Here is a 25,645-nt window from a genome sequence, read left to right as displayed (position 1 = left end):
GCAAAACAGTGTAAAGCAATCACAAAACGGAAGCTCTGAGGAGCCCTGGTTCTATGGTGGGTTAGAGAGAGTGCAACTCGCGGGGCGAGGGGGAAATATGTCGATTTGGGCTATTGCCGCTAGAAAAGCTGAGGAACCACTGGATAAATTGCAGCTTTTGCGTTAGGATGGATGCCCCCTGAACCTACCTCTCCTCCTTTACCAGGGAGCGCAGCCAGGGAGTACACAAATAATCGCAGATGCTGTGTCGCCCTTTCCTTACTTGTGGTGCTGGTCCTGTGCCCCCGACCTGCGCAGGCCCTCACCGGCCACACCTCCCCACGTGCACCCCTCCCTTTACGCCGCGCCGCAGGCGGCCCCCCCCCTTACCTGTGTTGCAGCCCCACCAGCCCTAAAGTGATCACATGGGGCACATCGAGCTCCGCGGGCCACGAGCCGGAGGCGATGCAGCCGAACACGCCGCACTCCTCCCGGATCCCCAGCTCCTCAAACTCCATAGCGCCCGGCCACCCCGCACAAACACGTGCTGCCGTCGGCCCTGAAGCGCGGGTCTGGGCGGCCGCCGGCTACCTCCCGTGCGAGGCCAACTCCTGCTGCGCCGGCGCCGCGGCAGCCAAGGCCAGGCCAGCGTCGGCCCGCCCGGGACCCCGCCACAGCCCCCGCCCCCTTATTTACATACGGGGGTGGGGACTGTAACGACCCCCCCTGCCGCGCTCGGCCCCCCCCGCGGCGGGGTAGGAGCTGCCGCTGGGTCTGTTCTTGGAAACATACAGTTCATCAGCGCGCGCACCTCCCCCTCCTCCGTTTGGTACGTTCCGCTCTCCGCCCTCCCACGTGCTGCTTCCCCAGACTCCCCGCTGTGTTCACAGCCCGCACGAGCTGCGGCGGGGAGGGAGCGGGTCCAAGTGCCCAGAGACCGGCGGAGGGGGGCAGTTGCACTGGCGCGAAGGAGAGCAGGGGGAGGGCGGGGATGTTGGCGCGCGCAGTGAGGGGGGCAGGCGAGTGGGAGGTCTCATAGGGAGGGGCCACGGGGGGCAGCGGTCGGTGGGTTTGCCAGTGCGGGGGGCGGGCTCCTTGCGGCTATTGGGCTGGGCAGTCACGCCCCGCCCTTTACGCTGCCCGCCTTTTACCCCTCGCGCGCGCTGCGTCATCTGGTGTGCGCGTGACCGCGGGTGCGGAGCCGCCACCAGCCCCACGTGCTAATCGGGCCTCTCTGTGTCTCGTAGGTGCCTGCTCTCCTGGCCGCCGCCGGCGCGATGGCTCCCGTAGCAACAGGTAACGTTCCGCCCCCTCAGCCCCGGCCCGGCGCGAGGCCTCGGGCGATCAGCCTCCCCCGAAGCTGGCGGGGCTCGGAGCAGAGCCCGCTTCCCCTCTCGGCCTTCCCCAGGGCGGGAGGCGGCTAGCGCTGCTGCTGGGCCCCCGGGGCTGTGCCGGAGAGGCGCCTTCCCCCGCCGGCAGAGAGGAGCAGCGGGGGGAAATGCTCGGGCTCCCGCCGCCGCACCGCGTGGGCTGGTGGGTAATAAGGCGCGCATGCAGCCTAGGCCCCCAGTGCCCACTCCGTGCGGGGGGAAGGGTGGTTTGCTGTTTAAACCCAAACTGGGGAACAGGTTAAATGAAACCTGAAGGACAAGACCCGCCATGGCAAGAGGCTGGCTCCAAAGTTCATGGGGGTTGAAACAAAACTTTAATGGAGCTGTTTTCGTGTTCTCCTTCGCTGTAAATGGGGCCTTTAGGCTTCTGGCTGCCCTGCCTTAGGTTTGGAAAGGACCTACCTTCAGAGCTGTACCACGTGAAGCTGGCTATAATCCAGATAAGTCCAGTTTCGCTCTAGGATGAGTGAAAAGCAAACATAGCATGAACATAATGGCCTACCACTTGAAACTTTTTAGTTTGAACAGTTAAGGTGCTGATAACCCCCAATAACCTTCAAATGGCACTTGCTTAAAATCACTCCTTTGAGCTAGGGGTGTGATTTCCCTGCTTGTGTGCGCATGCTTGCCCGCTGGCTAGCTCTCATTGAGCTGGCACAACTATAAATAACAGTGTAGCACAGGTAGCAGCAGCAGCAAGAGGCATTGCTGAGTCCTTGCAAGTACAAATCTGCCTGATGCCCGGCAGGTATGCTTTTCTTCCCATTTCCCGAAGATGAATTGATCAGCCATACCCATCTGTTGTCACACTATGTCTTGAATAGAACTTCTCAATTTTCACCTGTACATTTGCTTGTTTAAACGTCTCTTACTGTTAGAATAGACATAAAGAATAAAAGGATACATACAAAGAAATGTATCCAACATGTAAAGTCCTTACCATAGTTCAAGGAAACAAATCCTGATTGTTTTGCATCAGTGGAACCATTTGGCCAGTAGTCATGAGACTTTACAGACTTTTGTCTGTGCTGTTGGAACTAAAGTTTTCCTTTTCTACCGGTTTTCTAGATGGGCTTTAAATGTTCCTTTATACTCATTGAAGAAAACTTGAATGTTGGGGCATTGTCAGTTAGTTTAAAGACCAGAAGCAGTATGCTATCTCTGTTTCCCAAAATGTACTTGTATGTATGATTTGCCAAAAATAATAATTTGTCCAAAAATTTAATTTTAGAAATTAACTTTATTTCTCTAGAACTGAAACTTGGTAAAAAAATTAATGAAGGTAAAACAAAAGAAGTCTATGAGTTGCCAGATCTGGCAGGATGTGTGATGATGCAATCAAAAGACCAAATAACAGCAGGAAATGCAGCTAGGAAGGATCACATGGAAGGAAAGGCAGCAATTTCCAATGCAACAACTAGCTGTGTGTTTCAGCTGCTACATGAATCTGGTAAGTATTTCAAAGGTAAAATAGATGCATTTGTGTTCTGTTATATATATGGTGAGTCTTATGGAGTGATATGACTGTCTGAGAAGGTGTAAATGTTAATGTTGATTCACCCTAGGTTTTGTAACTGACTGACTTCAGTAAATGTCCTTATATCAGTGTCCCAGAGAATAATCTAAGATTATTGATTTTGGTTACTAAATTAAATTTTAATTTATCATATTTGAAGTCCTCCCCCAGCCCCAAAAAGCTTCCATATGCATTATTGCTGTCTTCCTGGACACCATTCTCTTCCCTCCTCACCAACCACCTCATGCTCCTTTTCAACTCCCAGGTTAGAAGCAGATAGTGAGAGTTTGGCATTAAGCTCTTTTTCCACACATTTGTCTGGAAATTACTACTGCTGGTCAGTGACCGTACCAAAGACTGCATTTAAAAGCAAAACTTTACCTAGCTTTACTAGAGTTAAACCATAATAAAAATGAAGATGGATAAACTTCATTAAATGTGCTTGTTTTTTCAGTGTCTGCCATATCACTTTCAAAGACTGTTTGTGGTATAAAAAGCGTGCCAAATACTTTACAGGTAGCTGTGAAGAAGCTATTTTATTTTGCAGAGTTTATGATGTAGCACATGGTGGATACTGAGATGAATTGAAAATCTTAAGATTATTTTTGAGGCTTCAAAAATGGCTTACCTTTTCATGCTGTAGAAGACTATTGATGAGATCCTCACCCCTTCAAAATCAACAGCAGAACTTCCATGAACTTGAGTAGGGCCAGAACTTCATCCTGTACAATTTAGGTCACTTAACGAGTTGGTACCTAATCTGTAAAAATGGTATTAATCCTTGCTTGTTTTACAGAAGGTAAATGACTTGAATGCTCTGCCTTTCCTTCAAATAATTACTGTCAAGTAAATCTTTTTGAGAAAGTTCTTCAAATTTACTTTGAAGTGTATTAGACTTATAAAAAATAATTCATAATTTCCTTCATAGGGCTTAGGTGCACTTTTCTCAAATGTCTTTCTGACAAGCATATACCATACATTAAAAATAAACCCATGCTTTCTTGATTAGGGCTCTGAAGCACTACTGTAACACAAATAACTTGATTTTAGTTGCTCAGCACTTAACAAGGTACTGATTATGCAGTTTTAACTCCAGTTTGAATATTATAAGATCTTTCATAATTGTGTTTGCAGATTTTTAAAAAGAAAACTAAACATCGATCCTCATTAATCTCTCTCGTGGAAATACTTTGGGTGAGAGCATAGCTCTTTATTCTGTTTTAACTGTTAATGAAAGTGTAAAGGTTCTGGGATTTCTCTTTAAGATTTTTAGTTTAAAAAAAAGTCTTGTCTTGCAGTTGCAACACTGAGTAATCCTGTTGAATAAAAATAGAGGGTAATGTTTTCAAAAGGGCTAGGATTGTTGATTAATCGCAGTTAACTCACACAATTAACTCAAAAATTACTCTGCGTTTTAATCAGTGTTAAACAATTGAATATCAAGTGAAATTTATTAAATATTTGTAGATATTTTCTACATTTTCAAATATTGATTTCAATTGTAACACAGAATACAAAATGTACAGTGCTCACTTTGTATTTTTGTTATAAATATTTGCACTGTAAAAATGATAAAAGAAATAGTATTTTTCAATTCTCCTCATACATGTACTGTAGTGCAGTCTCTTTATCATGAAAGTGCAACTTAAAAATGTAGATTTTTGTTGTTGTTAGATAACTACACTCAAACAAAACAATGTAAACCTTTAGAGCCTACAAGTCCACTCAGTCCTACTTCTTGTTCAGCCAATCACTAAGAAAAACAAGTTTGTTTACATTTGCAGGAGATAATACTGCCCGCTTCTTGTTTACAATGTCACCTGGGACTTTTGTGGCTTGCAGTGCAAGGTATTTACATGCTAGATAGGCTAAATATTGATATGCCCCTTCATGCTTTGGCCACCATTCCAGAGGACATGCTTCCATAGTGATGACACTTGCTAAAAACGATAATGTATTAAATAATTTGTGACTGAACTCTGGGGAAAATAGTATGTCTGCTTTTCTATTTTACCCGCAGCCTGTTATATATTTCATGTTATAGCAGTCTTGGATGATGACCCAGCACATGTTGTTCGTTTTTAAGAACACTTTCACTGCAGATTTGACAAAATGCAAAGAAGGTACCAATGTGAGATTTCTAAAGATAGCTACAGTACTCAACCCAAGGTTTAAGAATCTGAAGTGCCTTCCAAAATCTGAGAGGGACGACATGTGGAGCATGTTTTCAGAAGTCTTAAAAGAGCAACACTCCAATATAGAAACTACAGGACCTGAACCACCACCAAAATAAAAAAAACCAAAAACCCTTCTGTTGGTGGCATCTGACTTGGATGATTAAAAATGAACATGTGCCCGGTCGCTCTGTTTTGGATGGTTATCGAGCAGAACCCATTATAAGCATGGATGCAAGTCCTTTGGAATAGTGGTTGAAGAATGAAGGGACATGTGAATCTTTAGCGCATCTGGCACGTAAATATCTTGCAACGCCTGCTACAACAGTGCCATGTGAACCTCTGTTGTCACTTTCAGGTGACATTGTAAACAAGAAGCTGGCAGCATTATCTCCTGCAAATGTAAACAAACTTATTTAAGCGATTGGCTGAACAAGAAGTAGGACTGAATGAACTTGTAGGTGCTAAAGATTTACGTTGTTTTTTGAATGCAGTCATTGTACATAAGTTTACATTTGTAAGTTCAACTTTCATGATAGAGATTGCACTATAGTACTTGTATTAGGTGAATTGAAAAATACTGTTTTGTTTCTTACAGTGTAAATATTTGTAATCAAAAACATAAAGTGAAAACTGTACTCTTTGTATTCCGTGTTGTAATTGAAATCAATATATTTGAAAATGTAGAAAACATCCAAAATATTTAAATAAATGGTATTCTGTTATTTAACAGCACAGTTAATTGTATGCTCCATTTTTTTTAGTCACGTAATCTGGTTTTTTAAATAGCTTGACAGCCCTAAGTGACTTAAGGTCGTCATAGGTCACTTACGTGTTTCAGAGGCTTTTACCTAAAGTAAACTGGGCTATAAAGGGTACAAAACGCTATGTCTGGTAGTGTTTGCAAGATCACTACTTTAATCATTACAAAAAAAAAAAAAAAAACCCAGTGACTGCTTCGTTCATTAGGAATTAGAAAACATCCCCTTACTAAACTGACCTGGATATGCACTAGAAGTCTAAGCAAAAGTATCCTTGGTTTCTCGGTCACCAGTTGATCAATCTAACTACCACAATTGACAGGTCATGTTAATGCTTTGGGGGGGGGGGGGCATAAATTATTTACTTCACATAACTCTTCTGAACTAGAGTTTCTTTCAAAGTCCACAGGTGATACAAAAGCTATGTGTATAAGAGGAGACATCTGTTAATTTCTTCCACTCTTCTGATAGAAACAAAATTTGACTTGCAGTTCTTGTGAGCGAAGAATAGCAGCTCTAAAATACACATTCAGGAAAAAGAGAAGGGCAACAGAAGCAGCCGAGATGGACATTGTGGTTATTCTGCCCATCAAGTCCCTTTTAATTTCAATTTACAGTTTGATTGCACTGCATCAGATGATGTGTTTAAACCAAAATGGACACCATTGTAGACACTGAATCTTAAACATCTTGTTTGACCACAAAGGAGAGCATCCTCTTTTGGCCCTACGTGTTATCTCCTGACTTAAAATCAATTAACACAGCTACACTTGATTCATTACCTATTAACTGTCTTCAAACTCTTTATTGAATGTTTTTTAATTCGTTGTCAGCAGAGGCAGTCAATCTGTAATCCTGAAAATATTAAACAACACACCCACCTTTAAGTGCAAGAAAGATTGACAAGGTTACATTAATCTAGTTATTCTAGAAATCAGTCCTGTAGTCCTAAAATTGCTTCATTTAAAGTATTGTGAAGTACAATAACACCGTAAAAGATTGTTGACTGGACTTTAACTTTGCTTTGTGAGTGAAGGCTTACTGTCAAATAGGACCAAAAATCGCCACATACAGCACAGTTCAGAGCAACAAAAAAGTTCGAAATTGTTCAGAATTGGAATGGAACATATCCACTCTGGATTTACCAGATACTGGCTACTTTGCCTTTGGCAGATCCTAAATCAGGGACCTTACAGTTGGCTTGGCATAGCTAAAACGGGTGGAGGTTTTGGAACTGGAGTAGGAGAGGAGGGCCACATCATAATCAAAGGTTTCAGAGTAACAGCCGTGTTAGTCTGTATTCGCAAAAAGAAAAGGAGGACTTGTGGCACCTTAGAGACTAACCAATTTATTAGAGCATAAGCTTTCGTGAGCTACAGCTCACTTCTTCAGATGCATATCGTGGAAACTGCAGCAGGCTTTATATATACACAGAGAATATGAAACAATACCTATTCCCACCCCACTGTCCTGCTGGTAATAGCTTATCTAAAGTGATTTCCAGCACAAATCCAGGTTTTCTCACCCTCCACCCCCCCACACAAATTCACTCTCCTGCTGGTGATAGCCCATCCAAAGTGATAACTCTTTACACAATGTGCATGACAATTAAGCTGGGCTATTTCCTGCATAAATCCAGGTTCTCACATCCCCCCCACCCCCATACACACACAAACTCACTCTCCTGCTGGTAATAGCTCATCCAAACTGACCACTCTTCAAGTTAAAATCCAAGTTAAACCAGAACATCTGGGGGGGGGGGGGGGTAGGAAAAAACAAGAGGAAACAGGCTACCTTGCATAATGACTTAGCCACTCCAAGTCTCTATTTAAGCCTAAATTAATAGTATCCAATTTGCAAATGAATTCCAATTCAGCAGTTTCTCGCTGGAGTCTGGATTTGAAGTTTTTTTGTTTTAAGATAGCGACCTTCATGTCTGTGATCGCGTGACCAGAGAGATTGAAGTGTTCTCCGACTGGTTTATGAATGTTATAATTCTTGACAAGAATTATAACATTCATAAACCAGTCGGAGAACACTTCAATCTCTCTGGTCACGCGATCACAGACATGAAGGTCGCTATCTTAAAACAAAAAAACTTCAAATCCAGACTCCAGCGAGAAACTGCTGAATTGGAATTCATTTGCAAATTGGATACTATTAATTTAGGCTTAAATAGAGACTTGGAGTGGCTAAGTCATTATGCAAGGTAGCCTGTTTCCTCTTGTTTTTTCCTACCCCCCCCCCCCCCCAGATGTTCTGGTTTAACTTGGATTTTAACTTGAAGAGTGGTCAGTTTGGATGAGCTATTACCAGCAGGAGAGTGAGTTTGTGTGTGTATGGGGGTGGGGGGGATGTGAGAACCTGGATTTATGCAGGAAATAGCCCAGCTTAATTGTCATGCACATTGTGTAAAGAGTTATCACTTTGGATGGGCTATCACCAGCAGGAGAGTGAATTTGTGTGGGGGGGTGGAGGGTGAGAAAACCTGGATTTGTGCTGGAAATCACTTTAGATAAGCTATTACCAGCAGGACAGTGGGGTGGGAATAGGTATTGTTTCATATTCTCTGTGTATATATAAAGCCTGCTGCAGTTTCCACGATATGCATCTGAAGAAGTGAGCTGTAGCTCACGAAAGCTTATGCTCTAATAAATTGGTTAGTCTCTAAGGTGCCACAAGTCCATCATAATCAAAATTGCCCCAAATTTCATGGCGCCCTAGTCATCTGCGTGCTGCATATGCGGCAGCACCAGCAGCCAGCCCTATCACCCGGCTGCCGCTGCACCCACTACAAGGGGCAGGGCCATCCCTAAGGGGGCGTGGTGCCCAGAACAGCTCCCTCTGCTCTGCCTCTTAGTCTCCACCCCTGGCCCACCCCCATTCCATCTCTTCCCCCAGCGATTCCCCCGCAGCCCGGAGGATTAGCAGGGGGCCTGCACCAGCGTCAGGCCTGACCCCACACTCATCGGCAGCAGCAGGAAGCGGAGCAATCCAGCCCCAGCCCGCTCCACTCTGCCAGCTCCCAGTCATTTCGCTCTGCTTCCCGTTGCCGGTGAGTGTGGGGGACGGTCCTTCCCCCTCCCAAGCGACATGGCTGAGGCCAGGTCGCTCCACTTCCTGCTACCGGTCAGTATCATAGAATCATAGAATATCAGGGTTGGAAGGGACCTCAGGAGGTCATCTAGTCCAACCCCCTGCTCAAAGCAGGACCAATCCCCAATTAAATCATCCCAGCCAGGGCTTTGTCAAGCCTGACATTAAAAACTTCTAAGGAAGGAGATTCTACCACCTCCCTAGGTAACGCATTCCTGTGTTTCACCACCCTCCTAGTGAAAAAGTTTTTCCTAATATCCAACCTAAACCTCCCCCACTGCAACTTGAGACCATTACTCCTCGTTCTGTCTTCTTCTACCACTGAGAATAATCTAGAACCATCCTCTCTGGAACCACCTCTCAGGTAGTTGAAAGCAGCTATCAAATCCCCCCTCATTCTTCTCTTCTGCAGACTAAACAATCCCAGTTCCCTCAGCCTCTCCTCATAAGTCATGTGTTCCAGACCCCTAATCATTTTTGTTGCCCTTCGCTGGACTCTCTCCAATTTATCCACATGCTTCTTGTAGTGTGGGGCCCAAAACTGGAGTATGGGGGGCGGTCCCTTCCCCCACCCCACCCAAGCAACTCAGCTGGGCAGGAGGAGCGGACTGGGTCATTCCACTTCCTGCTGCTGGAACCAGGCCCCCTGCTAATCCCCCGGGCTGCTGTGGGGGCCCCCCACAGCTTCTGCCTCCCCGGCCCTGCAGGCCTTGAGCGCAGCCCAGACCCTCCGTTGGGGGGAGCAGGTGCTCAGGCTGCGTAGGGCACCATAATTGGTAGGGACAGCCCTGCCCTTCATGACATCTGCCCACTGTGACTCGAATATAAGGACATAAACTAGCAGAAAGATGAAAATGGGAAGGCATCTATTAGGAGCATTGACTTAGGTTATCTATAGCAGTGGTTTTGAACCTGGGGGTCTGCAGACTTTATCTAAAATTTCCAAAAAGGTCCACAACTCCATTTGAAATTTTTTAGGGATCCGCAAATGAAAAAAGATTGACCACCACTGATCTATAGCATGATCAGGAAAAAGTGTTCTATTGCAAAGTGATTTTAAACAAGTTCTGAAAATGCACTACAAACTAGTTTCTAAGGCTCTCTATAATGTACTGTGTATTTTGTTGGATGGAATTGGGGAAGTGAGTGCTTTCTGGACTGAGACCATTTTGTGTTTGTCCTAATTATTTAAGGCCTCTCACTTGGGAAGTAATCATCTTAGGTGTATTGTAGCTACAGAACAACACATTAAGGTCTTTGAGAAAAGGGATCTTCTGATGAAATAATTTTCTGTTTGATCAACTATACGCCAAGCTGGTCGCAGTTCTCATTTCACTCATAGAAATGCACAGAGTAAACTGTGTTTTCTTTTTACATTTAGGAATCAGAACTGCTTTTGTCAGAAAACATAGCGACACCGCGTTCATAGCAGCTCAATGTGAAATGATTCCAATTGAATGGGTGTGCAGAAGAATTGCTACTGGTTCTTTCCTGAAAAGAAACCCTGGTGTCAAGGAAGGTTATAAGTTTTACCCACCCAAAATTGAGATGTTTTACAAGGTAAGTAAAACTGTAACTATTAAACAAAAGAAGGCAATTTGTTAAAGGTAACCGTCCACCTGAAGTAGCATCATTTTTACATAAGAATGGCCATACTGGGTCAGACCAAAAGTCCATCGAGCCCACTATCCTGTCTGCTGACAGTGGCCAATGCCAGGTGCCCCAGAGGGAGTGTACCTAACAGGTAATGATCAAGTGATCTCTCTCCTGCCATCCATCTCCACCCTCTGACAAACAGAGGCTAGGGCCACCATTCCTTACCCATCCTGGCTAATAGCCATTAATGGACTTAACCTCCATGAATTTATCCAGTTCTCTTTTAAACCCTGTTATAGTCCTAGCCTTCACAACTCCCTCAGGCAAGGAGTTCCACAGGTTGACTGTGCGCTGTGTGAAGAAGAACTTCCTTTTATTTGTTTTAAACCTGATGCCCATTATTTTACAAAATAAGCTGAACACAGGAGCAGGGTTAGTGCCTGAAACTGACTTCTGTCAATTTTTGTGGTTTTTGCACTTCTGTTTGTGTGTTTGCTACCCTTATTACTGCATGCAAGATCCATACAAATATGAAACTGGCTAATTGATCCTACTGAAAAAATAATGAAACTGACTGGCAAACAAAGGGTGAAAAGAAATATAATTATAGCAGCTATAAATATAACACTTTCAGACAAGTGTATTTTTTAGGATGACAGATGTCCCTTTAAACTGAAATGAAACTACTTATTGATGGATTTTTAAAAACTAGTATTGATACTGTATTTTGCAAACATTTCTAAAATGTCTTTCTTGAATATTCTCTTAGATCAGAGATTCTCAAACTAGATCAGAAAGCTGGCTGGTCACATAGTGCAGACTCATTTCCAGCATTTAAATCTCATTACAGAACAGCTAAAAATGCATTAAGCACTCTCTGTTTGTTACTCTTCGTTGTAAACTATTGCTGTAATTGAAATGGGTGTGAGGTAAATGAGGAGGGAAGGAGACCTTTGTGATCACAAATGGGAAGACAGCATGCATAATAGTAAGTGAGAGAGGAGGTGGTTCACGAGATAATCTGTTAAAATGTGGTCGATGTTATGGACTTTTTCTCTTGTCCTTCCTTAGATCACTTAAGCTGCCACTAAACAAATGTAACATGATAAAGTAACAAAGGGAGTTCATGCATGATTTTCATTCTTGTGTTGGCAGGGTTTGGGAGCATAGCGGAAGTGAGGTGATGCAGGAAACTCAGAAGGGTTTATTCTGCTGTACCAGCAGTCCATGCTAATCCTGTTGGGGAATGGTGACTTTATACAGGGAGTTTTGCCTCAGTTCTTAATGTGACAAGATCATGTCAGTTAACTACACATCATGCGAGCCATCAACTAAAGGAAACCTCAGCATCCTTATAGAAGGGTGTGGGGTCACGGCCCCACTACCATTGTGACAAGATAAGGATGTATCTCTCCAGGGACTGGCCTGTTTAGAGAGGAGGTCCCACTCTGGGGGTAGGGAGTGGGAGGGTAAACCTTCTGGTTGAACTGTAAGCAGAAGGGGTGGGAAAAAGTATTATTGGGAGAGTGCTACACATTTCAGAGCATCAACATTTTATCTTTCTGATGTTGGCTTGATCCTTGTCCTAGAAGTACTTCGCTGACGAAGTCCTTTTGGTATATGTAGTGTCTGATTTGAGTAAATTTACTGGTAACCCCAGGCATTCAGTGGATCACGGTCTTTGTATTCAGCATTTTTGAACAATCTTAATAGCATGGAAACATTGGGACTTCTTCTCTTATGCTGCTGAAAGGGACAAAAGCAAGCTGAGTTTGGTTAGGGAGCATTACAGAGTTCTGCAAGCTGGTAGGGGTATGTTGGGGGGTGAGAGTGAGAGAGAAATGGAGCAGAGAGGAGAGTGACCAGTCTTTAATAACTATTCTGACTCTTCAGTGATATTCAGGGGTACTCAGTAGCAGAGAGGTTCCAAACAGAGTAGCTGCCTTGGGCTGGATGGCGAATGGGCAGGGAAGACTTTCCCCAAGGGACTGTGATCTATTTCCTTGCACGCGGGCTCCTTTAGGAGGTTGCTAACTTCTTCCCTTTGAGGGGAGAACATGGCTAAAACTCTGAAGTGGTATCCTTGTGAAACTGGGAGTCTCTCTTTTTTTTTCTTGTCACCTTTCCCCCAATTGGAGGAGAGCATGAAAGGACCTAGCCAGTAACCATCCTGGTGTCAGCAATATACAGGGGCGTTCCCTTCTGAAAGCAGATGATAACCATGCATCTTGCATAATAAATAGGTTGTATTCACTGCATGCTCTGGCAAAATCTATACTTGAAGATTTTACAACAGTTGCTTTCATACAGCAACTTCTGTCCAATTCAAGATTAAAAGAACTCTTGAAAAGTGATTTAAAAATACAGATCAAGTAGTCTTAGTGTAATGTGCTGACTGCCTCCAAATAAGCAGGTTGAGAATAACATTTAGAGTCAAACTTGCATTACTTGATTAAATACTAGCAGCGAAAGTCCTCTTGGAATTCGTTAAAACTGAACTCTCTGTAGTCCAGTGGAAATAGATTTGTAGGTTAAGTGGTGATTAGAGTTGAAAGGCATACAGTGTTGCAGTTTATTATTTTTATACCACATACAGTGGAGATAAAATAAATATAGACACCCCAACACCCCTCCACTGCTGTCTGCTAAAGTATGAATGGTGTAACTAGCTAATCCTTTAGGATTTAACAGCGTTTCTAGAAACATTTACCAAATTAGAAGTTTTGTGGACTATTGACTGAAAAATAGTTAAAGCTTTGTCTTGAACTCACTTCTCTGATGCACCTTCCAGACTTAATGTTCAAGTAAGTAATGCTTTTTTCAAGTTATCTTAAGGTAGTAAAAGTCTTGCAGCTTGGATTTCTCAGTACTGTTGTGATTAAAAAATCTTGCTAGGACTTATCAAATATCAATTTAAAGCCACAAAACCTGTCTGATACTGGATTTCAAATTGTTCTCTTCACTGTTTGTTAGGCTTTCTTTTAATCTAACTCAAGTCTGGTGTAATTGTCATTAACTGATCTTATTCTATGCAAGTTTATTTTACTTCATTTTCAGGATGATGCTGCTAATGATCCACAATGGTCTGAGGAGCAACTAATTGAAGCCAAGTTCTGCTTTGCTGGACTTACTATTGGCCAAACCGAGGTGGATATTATGGCCCACTCTACACAGGCAATTTTTGAGATACTGGAAAAATCTTGGTTACCCCAGAACTGCACTCTTGTAGACATGAAGGTATAAGAAAAAAATCTGTCTTGTAGATATGGTTCTGCAAGTAGTGGAATAAGTTTTTGATGCTACTTTACAGCTCTTGTTTAATTTTGCTAGATTGAGTTTGGTGTTAATATAACTACAAAAGAGATTGTCCTTGCTGATGTTATTGATAATGATTCTTGGAGACTGTGGCCGTCAGGAGACCGAAGCCAGCAGAAGGACAAACAGGTAATACTATTACCATTTTGGGTCTGAATCAGAGATAAAAAACAAAACTACATCTTATTTTGGTGGGGCCGGGGGGCTGTGTGGACAGCATTCAAGCAACTGCTGTGAGCTGCTTTCCTTGGCAGTCTATGCTTATGCAAGGTAGGCCACAAAGCATTTAAGGTCTGATCCTGTTCAAGTCAATGGCAAAACTTCCATTGATTTTAATGGCAACAGAATCAAGTCCTTAAGGATGCCTGTGTCGTTAATAGGAATTCCTGCAATATTTTCTGGTGTTATCATAGTGCCTTGTGTATAATGTTAAGTCTGCAGGGATCTCCAGAACTTCTTGCATAAAATGTACTCCTTGAGTGTGAATTATTCAAATAATTGAGTGACACAGACACACACTGATGAAGTACTAGAAGTCAGAAACATGCCATGAAGATGAAAATTGGCTCACCAATGGGTCCCAAGTTTCTCCTTTCAGAGCCTCTTGATTTGTCTAGGCCAAAGTTTGTCCTGTTTTAACTCAGTTTAACTGATAACTAACATTGATGTAATTGCTGGTCTAGACCAGTGGTTCTCAGCCAGGAGTACACATACCCCTGGGGGTACATTGGCTCATCTAGATATTTGCCTACCTTTACAACAGGCTACATAAAAAGCACTAACAAAGTCAATACAAACTAAAATTTCATACAGACAATGACTCTCTATACTGATCTATATACTATACACTGAAATGTAAGTACAATATTTATATTCCAATTGATCTGTTTTGTAATTATATGGTAAAAAATGAGAAAGTAAGCATTTTTTCAGTAATAGTGTGCTGCGACACTTTTCTATTTTTGTCTGATTTTGTTTTTAAGTGAGGTGAAACTCTGGGGTACACAAGACAAATCAGACTTCTGAAAGGGGTACAGTAGTCTGGAAAGGTCAAGAGCCACAAGTCTAGACAGTCCACAGATGTTTGTTGCCTGGAACAAAGATTTGTGGTTTATCCTAGACTGAGTCCATTGTGGGGCACCATTTTAGCTGCACTGAATGCTGCTTTCGTGGAACTTCTGTGATTTTAGTCACTTCCACTAATACTGTAGACTCTCTCGAGTAGGCACAAGCTGCCATAACTTATGTCTATGATAATCCAAGATACAGTAGTGTTCCAGTGCTATTACTAACAAATTAAAACTGGAAAGCAGCATTAGGTCTGCTTCCTTTAAAAACTGAATGAAATGAAAAATTATGGTGTTTCCTCTTCACTCATTTTAGCTGTTATACTACAAATATACAACTGTATTTGCTTCTGAGCAAATCGCTGGTGTGGTGGTAATCCACCATTACTATAACTTTGGCGTTTACTTTTTTTTGTTAGGTGTTGGCTGTACTTTACTGCAGTTGCTGTCCTGTGATTGAAGCTCTGCTTCCAAATTAAAATTAACATGCCAAAGCAGCATGGTGTATATTTGCAAGGAAGCCTCCAGCTGACTTCAGTTGGGCATGAGAGGGCTAGCTAACACATCATGGCTGAGGCAACCAAGCACTGAAGTTGAGTTTTCTCTCAGAAAGGAATTGACTGAAGTAGAGGGTGCTGTGACTCTACTATAATGTGGTGGACAATAGTGCTTGCTGGAGCTAATGGCTCAAAATTTGAGATGTTGGGATTCTCTTGATGTCATGTTGGCCTCAATTCATGGGGAAGAATCTATTGTAGAATATATATATTTCAAGAAACAGGTGTTTGAAAGATGGCATAAATTTCTCTAGCCTCTGGTAGTAGAATGGTTGCACCTGGTTGAATATTTAAGAGCAAAATGATTGACCATCACACTTCCAAATAGAACATCAGGAATAACTTGCTATCTGTGTATTTCAGTCTTACCGTGATCTAAAAGAAGTAACTCCTGAAGCGCTTCAGATGGTTAAAAGAAACTTTGAATGGGTTGCAGAAAGAGTGGAGGTACCCCTGTTAATATTAACTGTAGTCTGTGTAGAAATTGACAATCTTGTGTACTCTGTTCAAGTTCTGTGGTTCATTTTTCTTTTTTTCCACTCCAGTTGCTGCTGAAAACAAAGAGCCATGGTAGAGTTGTGGTGTTGATGGGATCATCTTCTGATCTTGGCCACTGCGAAAAAATTAAAAAGGCATGTGCAAACTTTGGAATTCCTTGTGAGCTACGAGTGACATCTGCTCACAAAGGGCCAGATGAAACTCTGAGGATCAAGGCAGAGTATGAAGGTAAACCCTGACTAGTCATGTATTAAGTTTAGAGCCAATAACTAGAGTTCTTCAGATTCCTGAGAACTTTGCCACAAACTGCATGAAATTTATCGCCCTCTTCTTTATAAGCACCTTGTACGTATGTGAAGACTTATCGTGTCTCCCTTCAGTCTTCTCTCCTCCAAACTAAACAAACCCAGGGTTTTTTTTTTGTTTTTTTTTTCAATCTTTCCTTATAGGTCATGTTTACTAGACCTTTAATCGTTTTTGTTGCTCTCCCCTAGACTTTCTCCAATTTGTGCTACTGAGAACTGGACACAGTGTTACAGTTGAGGCCATGTCAGTGCTGGGTAGAGTTGAAGAATTAATACTTTTTGTCTTGCTTAAAACACTTCTGCCAATACATCACAGAATTGGGGGAGGGGTGTTTTTTGCAGCAAAATTACATACTTGACTCATTTCATTTGTGATCCACTGTAACACTGAGATCCTTTTCTGCAGGACTCCTTCCTAGGCAGTTATTTCCCATTTTGTATTTGTGATTATTCCTTTCTAAGTATAGTACTTTGCATTTGTCCTTATTGAACTTCATCCTGTTTATTTCTCCAATCTGTCAAGGATTGTCATTGAATGCTAATCCTGTCTTCCAAAGCACTTGCAACCCCTTCCAGTTCGGTATTGTCTGCAAACTTTATAAATGGTACTCTGTATCATCACCTGTTTCATTGTCAGCTGCTCCTTCTCCCGCATCCATACCTGTCTAAGTCTAACGGCTTCTTTCTCCCCAAAAATCTTGCCTTCCTCTCTATCCCAACAGCTAAAATTCTTTCTCAGGCCCTGATCATCTCAACATCTTGGATTACTGCAATGTCCTGCTATGTACACACACATTGTCACTTCTTATTCTGGAGAAAAAATGCCAGCTGCTAAAACTTAAGTCTCTCCTTCATCTAATGTCATCTTTTTTGGACCACACCACTGGCTGCCCTTTGCACACTGCAGCTGGGTGGAAAACCATATCTTGTGATGCCCACAGAATAGAAAACAATGAATAATGGGGTGGACACTAGTACTCTGTACCAAAAAACCCTTAGATTTTATTAAAAAACCATGTGCCTTGACTGAACATAAGGAGTAATTTCACTTGTTGCTCCTGCAGACCTGTGCTTGCATGGACATGTAGGTACTTCCATGCACCATTGTACACTCTGTGCATGTAGATATGGGAGTTGGGGACACAGTGTGGGCAAGCACAGATTTTCCAGATGTTATTTAGAAGCCCTGATATTGAACTTTGCAGAACTAATATTTACAAATTTTGTTGCAACAGGCCAAACTTTTTAATTAACAAAAAATCCAGTGATTCAACAGTTTCCATTAAGAAATGGCCAGTACGCACCATTATCATGAATCTTCAAAGTTTTCTTCCCCTGTTTGAGAAAGGAGTTCGATGTATGAGTTGCCTCTCATATGCTGCTTCTGTAGATGGTGTAACAAGAGCAGTGATTGATAGTTACTGAATATTACTAAAGGAAATTACAACATTGTATTCCAAAAAAGAGAAATCTGAGCAACACTAAAACTTAACTGATTCGTAATAAGAATTTCAAAAAAAGGTGTGTGTGTTTGCAGGGGGGAGGTATTTAGACACAGAGCCTTTCCATGAAAGCAGGTGTGGGAAAGGAAAAATGTATAAATCTCTCTCTCTCCTCTCCTCCCCCCCACTGGTTTTTGATATTTACTTGCTAATGCTCGTGTGTGTGTGTGTTAGGTGATGGAATCCCTACTGTGTTTGTGGCGGTAGCTGGCAGAAGCAATGGCTTGGGACCAGTGCTGTCTGGTAACACGTCATATCCAGTTGTCAGCTGTCCTCCTCTCTCAGCCGATTGGGGTGCTCAGGATGTCTGGTCTTCTCTTAGACTGCCCAGTGGTAAGAAGCGTCATGTTGACCTATGGCATATGTAGTTACATTCTTGTAGTAATTAGCCCCCCATTTTTTTTAATACTGGACACATCTGCCAAATTCAGCAGTGCTGAAAATGCCTTTGACCCATTTATATTGTCAGTTCAGCCACTGCTGAAGAGGGTTTGGAGGGGTAAATCCTTTTGACAGTAACATTTCAGTTTCCTGGTACAGATGGAGGTGGAGCCGTAGAAAATGAAGGAGGGGTAAACTTAACTTTCATTATAGTCTTACTCAAATAACTGACATTTAAAATAGGTACTGGAATTCATATGACATCTTAAAAAAAAAAAACCTCAGCTTGAGACTTAATTTTATGTTTTACCTTCATGAAACTGCTTTAGTATGTTTGTTAACCTAGCAACTGATCATATAAAACTGAAAGAGCCTTTCTATGATGCTTTAATGTTGAAAGAATTACTTGGCTGTGAAACTGCATCAGTCCTAAAGGTGCACATAGCTTGAAATTAAAAACCGCATTTTCTTAGACACTGAACAGTCCTCTGTATACATTCAATAGTCTGTTCAGATTTCAAGGTATATGCTGACTCAATCATTGTTGTCAGTAGTTATAGCAACATTGAATGAGAGAGGCTAAGGGGTTCTCAAACTGGGGGGCCGCAAGGTTCTTATATGGGGGGTTGGTCTGAGAACCACTAGGCTAAACTATACATATGGGGCGGATTTCTTTTTTTTTTTAAATCATCAAAGGCAAGGGAATTCCACTTTCTTCAAATATGCAGAGAGGTTTGGGGCATGTTGAAACTGTGTCAGTTGAAAACTGGCCATCTTGTCTTGTTTGGGAATGAAGGAATAAGGCAAGGATCTTTAGGGTTATTGAGGTTGCTTATGCTTTACCTTTTTTAAATTAGACTGGACAAAGTAAAATAAAAAATCCTGCAGTAACCATCAGGGCCTGAAAAATTACTTGTTAGTAATTTTTAGGATCATTGTAAATCCTGTTTTGATAACAGATTCGATTTTTTTCTTCTTCTACAACAGGTCTTGGCTGTCCTACTATACTCTCACCCGAAGGAGCTGCGCAGTTTGCTGCTGAGATTTTTGGATTAAATAACCACTTGGTGTGGGCCAAGCTGCGCTCAAGCATGTTGAATACATGGATCTCCTTGAAGCAGGCTGACAAAAAACTTAGAGAATGCACCTTATAAATAACTTGTTAAAAGGAAAGTAATGCAAACTATATAAAAAATAGTGCCATGTGCAAAATTGTCTTCACGCTAGGATCTTCATGTAGATCACTTGGAAATCTTAAGCCCTTTGTTGTGTAAGAGGATACATCTTGTATGGTAGATGATAGCCTCTACAATTGGTCTTGTTTTTTTTAATAAATGGAAGCATACAGGATAGTTGTTTGACTTGCTCAGAATTGTGTTCTGCTTTAGTCCTTGTATACTGCTTTAACTACAGACTACACAATATCAAAATGCAGGTTTAGTGTAATTTGCACTTGGATTTATCACTTGTCCCTAGCAGTATTACTACAGAATGTTATTGATAAAGCTTGGATTTACTAACTCCACTGAATGGACTGCCAATCCAAAACAGAAAATGTTTATGCTGTTCTGTTTGCAGTTATGAAAATGTGTTCCCTAAGCAATAACACAGCTGTAGATTGCAATCCTAACTGGAAGACAGTTCTGGAATGGACTTGGACATCCAGCCATCCTATTAGAGGTTGTAAAAGTATATAGAAGAAAGCCAGCCATATCACAAGATAGGATGTTAGCTTATTCAGTATTTTCTGAAGCAATGTCCTCATGTTAACAGTAATGCTCCTTATACAGCAGCAGACAAGATTAACTCAGAGTAGTAATCATGAGTTCAAAACTGACTTGTAAGCCTTTTGTCCTCTGTTAGAGTACAATGAATTCTTTCCATTTCACTCGTTCTGCTTTAAAGAGCCTCTGATAATCTCATAGCAGACTTCATTTTTAGAAAATTTTGGTGTGTGCGCGTCTTTCTTCCCTTATTTTTATAGTGGGAGAAGAAGTTGGTTGCTAAGGAAACTCATTAAATAATTGAAGGTGGAAATAAACAGTTAAGTGAAATACTGATGAGATCTAAGCATGACTTTTACCTCCATGAAACTCTTGTTCTTAATTAGGTCAACTTTATTACAGTACTGATTCTAACAAACATGCAATTTCCCAACTTATGTGATAGCCTATGCTTTTAAAATAACAAATAAACTGTTAAATTCCAATTTGCTTTATGCAGAGGTTTCTCCAGTAGGTATACTCACGGTATCTAGATTTTTTTTTTTTTAATTTACATGCCATGGCTGATACTAAATTAAAATGGCTGTGCTAAATAACTTGCTTGACATAGTGCTTTATAACTACATGCATGCAGCACTACTAACATGCAGCACACTATTACTTTGGAAGGGGAGAGGAGGTTTCACTAGAGATACAGGAACAAGCCCCTATGCCTATAGGCTGTCCTGGGGGTGCTTTCATAGTCACATTGATAGATGGACCCTATAGTCTTGGTTACCTCAAAGGCCCACACACAATGACCTTTATGCTACTTAATTTATGTACCATGGAAGGAATGAAGAACTCAGTTCATCATGCTGGGATTTGAACCTCTGATTCCTGAAAGTTTAGGAAGAGGTTTATGCTACATAACTATTGTGACAGGAAACATGTTTGGCATTACAGAGGCTTCTTGTGATGGTGGTCATCCATTAAGATACTGTAATAGAGAACATGGACCATGTGGCACAGTACAAGACCTGAGGCCTGAACCAAAGGCTGGGAATCAGTCAGGCCATGTATTAAAGCAGATGCTTACCAGTTCACTGTCTGGTACATGAACTTGGCAGAGTACTGCTAGTGTTGCTAAAACACAGGCACTCCTACAGGTATATCTATACTAAGAACTTAGGTCAAATTTATAGAAGTCGATTTTTTAGAAAGCAGTTTTATACAGTCGATTGTGTGCGTCCCCATTAAAGCACATTATGTCGGTGGAGTGCGTCCACAGTACCAAGGCTCGCGTTGACTTTCAGAGCGTTGCACTGTGGGTAACTATACCACAGTTCCTGCAGTCTCTACCGCCCATTGGAATTCTGGGTTAAGCTCCCAATGCCTGATGGAGCAAAAATATTGTCACGGGTGGTTTTGGGTACGTCAGTTGCCCCTCCCTCTGTGAAAGCAACAGCAGACAATCGTTTCGTGCCTTTTCTCTGTGTGGACGCCATACTGCTTTCAGCAGATGGTGCAGTAGGACTGCTAACGATCATCAAATGACCGCTTCTGCTGCCACTCTGCTCTTCTGATGCTATGAATCCACCTCACAGGTCCTCTATATGACCGTCATCATCCACTGCTTCCGCTGCCACTCTGCTCTCCTGGTGGTCTTGCAGGGCTGTTTCTGTTGCAACTCTGCTCAGCTGCTCTTGTCTCACCATACAATGGCAAGTGTGCAGCCTGCTCAGCTGCTGTGTCCTGGCAGCAGATAGTGCAGTAGGTCTGCAAAACTGGTCATCCAACCACCGCTTCCCCTGCAACTCTGCTCTCCTACAGACGCCATACCACGGCAAGCATGGAGCCCGCTCAGATCACCGTGGCAATTATAAGCATTGTAAACACCTCGCACATTATCATACAGAACACGCAAAAGCAGGCGATGGCAGCGCGGTGACAAGAGTGAGGAGAACATGGACACAGACTTCTCTCAAAGCACAGACCCTGGCAATTTGGCCATCCTAGTGGCAATGGGGCAGGATCTTGACGTGGAATGCCGATTTTGGGCCCGTGAAACAAGCACAGACTAGTGGGACTGCATAGTGTTACAGGTCTTGGATGATTCCCAGTGGCTGCGAAACTTTCACATGCATAAAGGCACTTTCATGGAACTTTGTGACTTGCTTTCACCTGCCTTGAAGTGCAAGAATACCAAGATGAGAGCAGCCCTCACAGTTCACAAGCGAGTGGCAATAGCCCTCTGGAAGCTTGCAACACCAGACAGCTACCGGTCAGACGGGAATCAATTTGGAGTGGGCAAATCTACTGTGGGGGCTCATGGATCCAAGTAGCCAATGCAATCACTGAGCTGCTGCAATCAAGGGTAGTGACTCTGGGAAATGTGCAGGTCATAGGGAATCCCACTGCAGCCAAGCCATCCACTAATTGTGGTGGGGCGATAGAACACATATCCCTATCTTGGGACCGGAGCACCAAGGCAGCCAGTACATAAACCAAAAGGGGTACTTTTCAATAGTGCTGCAAGCACTGGTGGATCACAAGGGACGTTTCACCATCATCAATGTGGGATGGCTGGGAAAAGTACATGATGCTTGCATCTTCAGGAACACTGGTCTGTATGAACAGCTGCAGCAAGGGACTTACTTTCCAGACCAGAAAATAACCGCTGGGGATGTTGAAATGTCTATTGTTATCCTTGGGGACCCAGCCTACCCCTTAATGCCCTGGCTCATGAAGCCATACACAGGCACCCTGGACCATAGTCAGGATCTGTTCAACTATAGGCTGAGCAAGTGCAGAATGTGTATTTGGATGTTGAAAAGCATGCTAGCGCAGTTTACTGACTCGGTTAGACCTCAGTGAAACCAATATTCCCATTGTTACTACTACTTGCTGTGTGCTCCACAATATCTGTAGGAGTAAGGGGGAGTCATTTATGGGGGGGTGAGAAGTTGAGGCAAATCGCCTGGCCGCTGATTACGCGCAGCCGGACACCAGCATGGTTAGAAGAGCACAGCAGGGTGCGCTGCACATCAGAGAAGTTTTGAGAACCAGTTTCACTGCCGACCAGGCTATGGTGGGACAGTTCTGTTTGTTTCTCCTTTATGAAAATCCCCCCCCTTGATTCACTCTACTTCCCTGTAAGCCCTCTTCTCTCCCCTCCCCCCCAATCACTGCATGCAGAGGCTATAAATTCTTTATTAATTCATCACACAAATAGGGGGATAACTGCCAAGGGGTGGGGGAGAAGTCAAGGACAAAGCCACACTGCATTCAAAACTTATTGAATGCCAGCCTTCTGTTATTTGGGCAGTCCTCTGGGGTGGAGTGGTTGGGTGCCCGGAAGCCCTCCCCCACACCTGTGTTCTTGGGCGTCTGGGTGAGGAGGCTACAGAACTTGGGGAGGAGGGCAGTTGGTTACACAGGGGCTGTAGTGGCAGTCTGTACCTTTCCTGCACCTCAACCATACGCCAGAGCGTATCAGTTTGATCCTCCAGTAGCCTCAGCATTGCATCCTTTCATCATGCTGCCACCACCTCTTCTCTTGATCCTGCCACTTGTCCTCACGTTCATTTTGTGCTTCCCTGGACTCTGCCATTGTCTGCCTCCACGCATTCTGCTGGGCTCTTTCAGTTTGGGTCGACTGCATGAGCCCAAAGAACATTTCATCGCAAGTGTGTTTTTTTCACCTTATCTGCACTAGCCTCTGGGACAGAGATGCTAGTCACAGTGTTGAAAACATTTGCAGCTACATGAGGGAAAAAAGGGAGATTAAAATTGAAAAAGACACATTGGCCATTTAAAAGGAGGGGCTGATGTTTTCGGGTTAACGTGCTGCACAAACCCAACTAAACCCCCACACACCCCCAATTCTCTGGGATGATGACTTCACCCCTCCCCGCACCGCATAGCTAACACCGGGGATGATTTCTTTTCAGCCACAGGCAAACAGCCCAGCAGGAATGGCCACCTCTGAATGTCCCCTTAATAAAATTCCCCTATTTCAACCAGGTGACCATGAATGATATCACGCTCCTGAGGATAACATAGAGAGATAAAGAACAGATGTTGCTTGAATGCCAGCAAACACCAGGACCACATACTGACATGCTTTCTTATGCAATGATTCCAGACTACGTGCTACTGGCCTGGCGTGGTAAAGTGTCCTACCATGGAGAACGCAATAAGGCTGCCCTTCCCAGAAACCTTTTACAAAAGCTTTGGGAGTACCTCCAGGACTACTTCATTGAGATGTCCCTGGAGGATTTCTGCTCCATCCCCAGCCACTTTTTCAGTAGCTGTACTGGCTGTGAATGCATCCCAAGTCTTCAGGGCAAATTAATCATTAAACATGCTCGCTTTTAAACCATGTATTATATTTACAAAAGGTACACTCAGCAGAGGTACCTTCTCCGCTTTCAAGGTCCGGGAACCTGGGTTGGGAGGGTACTGTCTCCAGGGTGATAAACAGTTCCTGGCTGTCGAGAGAACGGTTTCTCCACTTGCCTGGTAAGCGCTATATTCAACCTTCCCCTCATCATCTTCCTCGTCCCCAAAATCACAAAAGCATTTTAGCATCTAAAATAAAAAAGTAAACAATATGCATGCCTAGCATCTCCCTACAGATTCTTCCACAGTCTCTGTGTGTGTGTGTCTGCTTGTCTCCCTGTCAGAGCTCACTGACAACTGACTCTTCAGAGGAATCAAGTCACTTTTAATTATTTAGTTTTCTTTTGATCTGGTAATATGCAGCTTTGGCAAAACAAGGTTTGCAACTGGTTGGAGAATAGTAAGCTAACAGCTTGCCTCATCATCTTCCAAGTGGGTGCTTGGGTGTCCTTATCAGGGAAGCTATTGTATCACTTTCATTCAGACCCCACTGAATTAGAGCATTATAGATGTAAACATTCCACTATCCTCAATGTAAGTTAGATCAATACGGTCACATGAAATTCTAACACCCCAATACACAGTAACACCCCCTGAGTGACTTGGTCACCTACAGTGTTCATAAAATTGTTCAGTATCTACAACATACCAACTACACATCTGTCAGCGTGAACACAGGACGACGACTTCAGCAAGGCACAAAGGAATAGCTACCAATATCCAAAAGAAGATTGTTTAAGGTAAATAGCCAGAAAACTTTAACAGTAAGGTGTATTGGAGTATGGTATATACACCTCTACCCCAATATAACGCATCTGATTAACATGAATTCGGATATAACGCAGTAAAGCATTTCCCCTCCTCCCCCTCCCAGGCTTGCACAAGCCTGGGAGGGAAGAAGAGTGGCAGCGCATTCAGGCGAGGAGGCAGAGCAGACGTGAGCTGGGGCAGAGCCGCAGCAAGTAACTGGGGAGTAGGGGCAGAGGAACCGCTCCCCTCCCCAGCTCACCTCCACTCCACCTCCTCCCCCCGAGCGTGCCACCGTTCTGCTTCTCCCCCCTCCCTCCCAGGCTTGCCACGCCAAACAGCTGATTCGTGGCAAGCCTTAGAGGGAGAGAGGGAGCGGGGAGAAGCGGATCAGTGGCAGCGCTCAGGGGAGGAGGTGGAGCAGAGGTGAGCTGGGGCGGGACAGGGAGCTGCCGATGGGTGCTTTGCACCCACCAATTTTTCTTCCTGGGTGCTCCAGCCCCAGAGTTGGCGCCTATGGCAGCAGTCTGTCTAGCTCTGACACGCTGCTCTGAGCAGCGTGTTAAGGGGGCCAGGCAGGAGGGTGGGTTGGGGGTTCTCAGGGGTCAGTCAAGGGCAGGAAATAGGTGGGAGTCAGATAGGGGGCGGGGCCA

The 25,645-nt window shown here is 43.4% G+C and overlaps 2 protein-coding genes and 1 long non-coding RNA gene across 5 annotated transcripts in view; 1 reads left to right on the top strand and 2 right to left on the bottom strand.

Moving 5' to 3' along the window:
* PPAT (phosphoribosyl pyrophosphate amidotransferase) overlaps window positions 1-458 on the bottom strand; it is a 71,807-nt gene extending 71,349 nt beyond the window's left edge. The window contains exon 1 of one of the 3 annotated variants that reach the window (XM_073341961.2): window positions 370-458. The gene's annotated coding sequence lies outside the window, so the exon portion shown is untranslated. Of the gene's footprint in view, window positions 1-188; window positions 267-369 lie in introns of those variants that run through there. The other 2 variants (XM_073341963.2, XM_073341962.2) reach the window with 2 other exon arrangements.
* Window positions 1-20,194, top strand: part of PAICS (phosphoribosylaminoimidazole carboxylase and phosphoribosylaminoimidazolesuccinocarboxamide synthase) — a 63,532-nt gene extending 43,338 nt beyond the window's left edge. Inside the window, exons 11-19 of the mRNA XM_073343195.1 lie at window positions 1,227-1,275; window positions 2,623-2,820; window positions 10,299-10,477; window positions 13,571-13,750; window positions 13,844-13,957; window positions 15,816-15,899; window positions 15,998-16,178; window positions 17,932-18,090; window positions 19,126-20,194. Coding sequence (XP_073199296.1) covers window positions 1,227-1,275; window positions 2,623-2,820; window positions 10,299-10,477; window positions 13,571-13,750; window positions 13,844-13,957; window positions 15,816-15,899; window positions 15,998-16,178; window positions 17,932-18,090; window positions 19,126-19,292 — 1,311 coding nt within the window. The 3' untranslated portion in view covers window positions 19,293-20,194. The remainder of the gene's footprint in view (window positions 1-1,226; window positions 1,276-2,622; window positions 2,821-10,298; window positions 10,478-13,570; window positions 13,751-13,843; window positions 13,958-15,815; window positions 15,900-15,997; window positions 16,179-17,931; window positions 18,091-19,125) is intronic.
* Window positions 20,195-23,040: 2,846 nt separating this feature from the next.
* Window positions 23,041-25,331, bottom strand: LOC140910606 (uncharacterized). The gene is made up of 2 exons (XR_012158661.1): window positions 24,264-25,331; window positions 23,041-23,604 (listed from the first exon to the last, which is right to left on the bottom strand). It is a non-coding gene; the product is annotated as an uncharacterized LOC140910606 (long non-coding RNA).
* Between the last annotated feature and the right edge of the window lie 314 nt (window positions 25,332-25,645).

The sequence above is a fragment of the Lepidochelys kempii genome, chromosome 4, assembly GCF_965140285.1.
Source record: "Lepidochelys kempii isolate rLepKem1 chromosome 4, rLepKem1.hap1, whole genome shotgun sequence".
NCBI classification, from domain to species: Eukaryota; Metazoa; Chordata; order Testudines; family Cheloniidae; genus Lepidochelys; species Lepidochelys kempii.
This window is presented reverse-complemented; position numbering and strand designations above follow the sequence as displayed.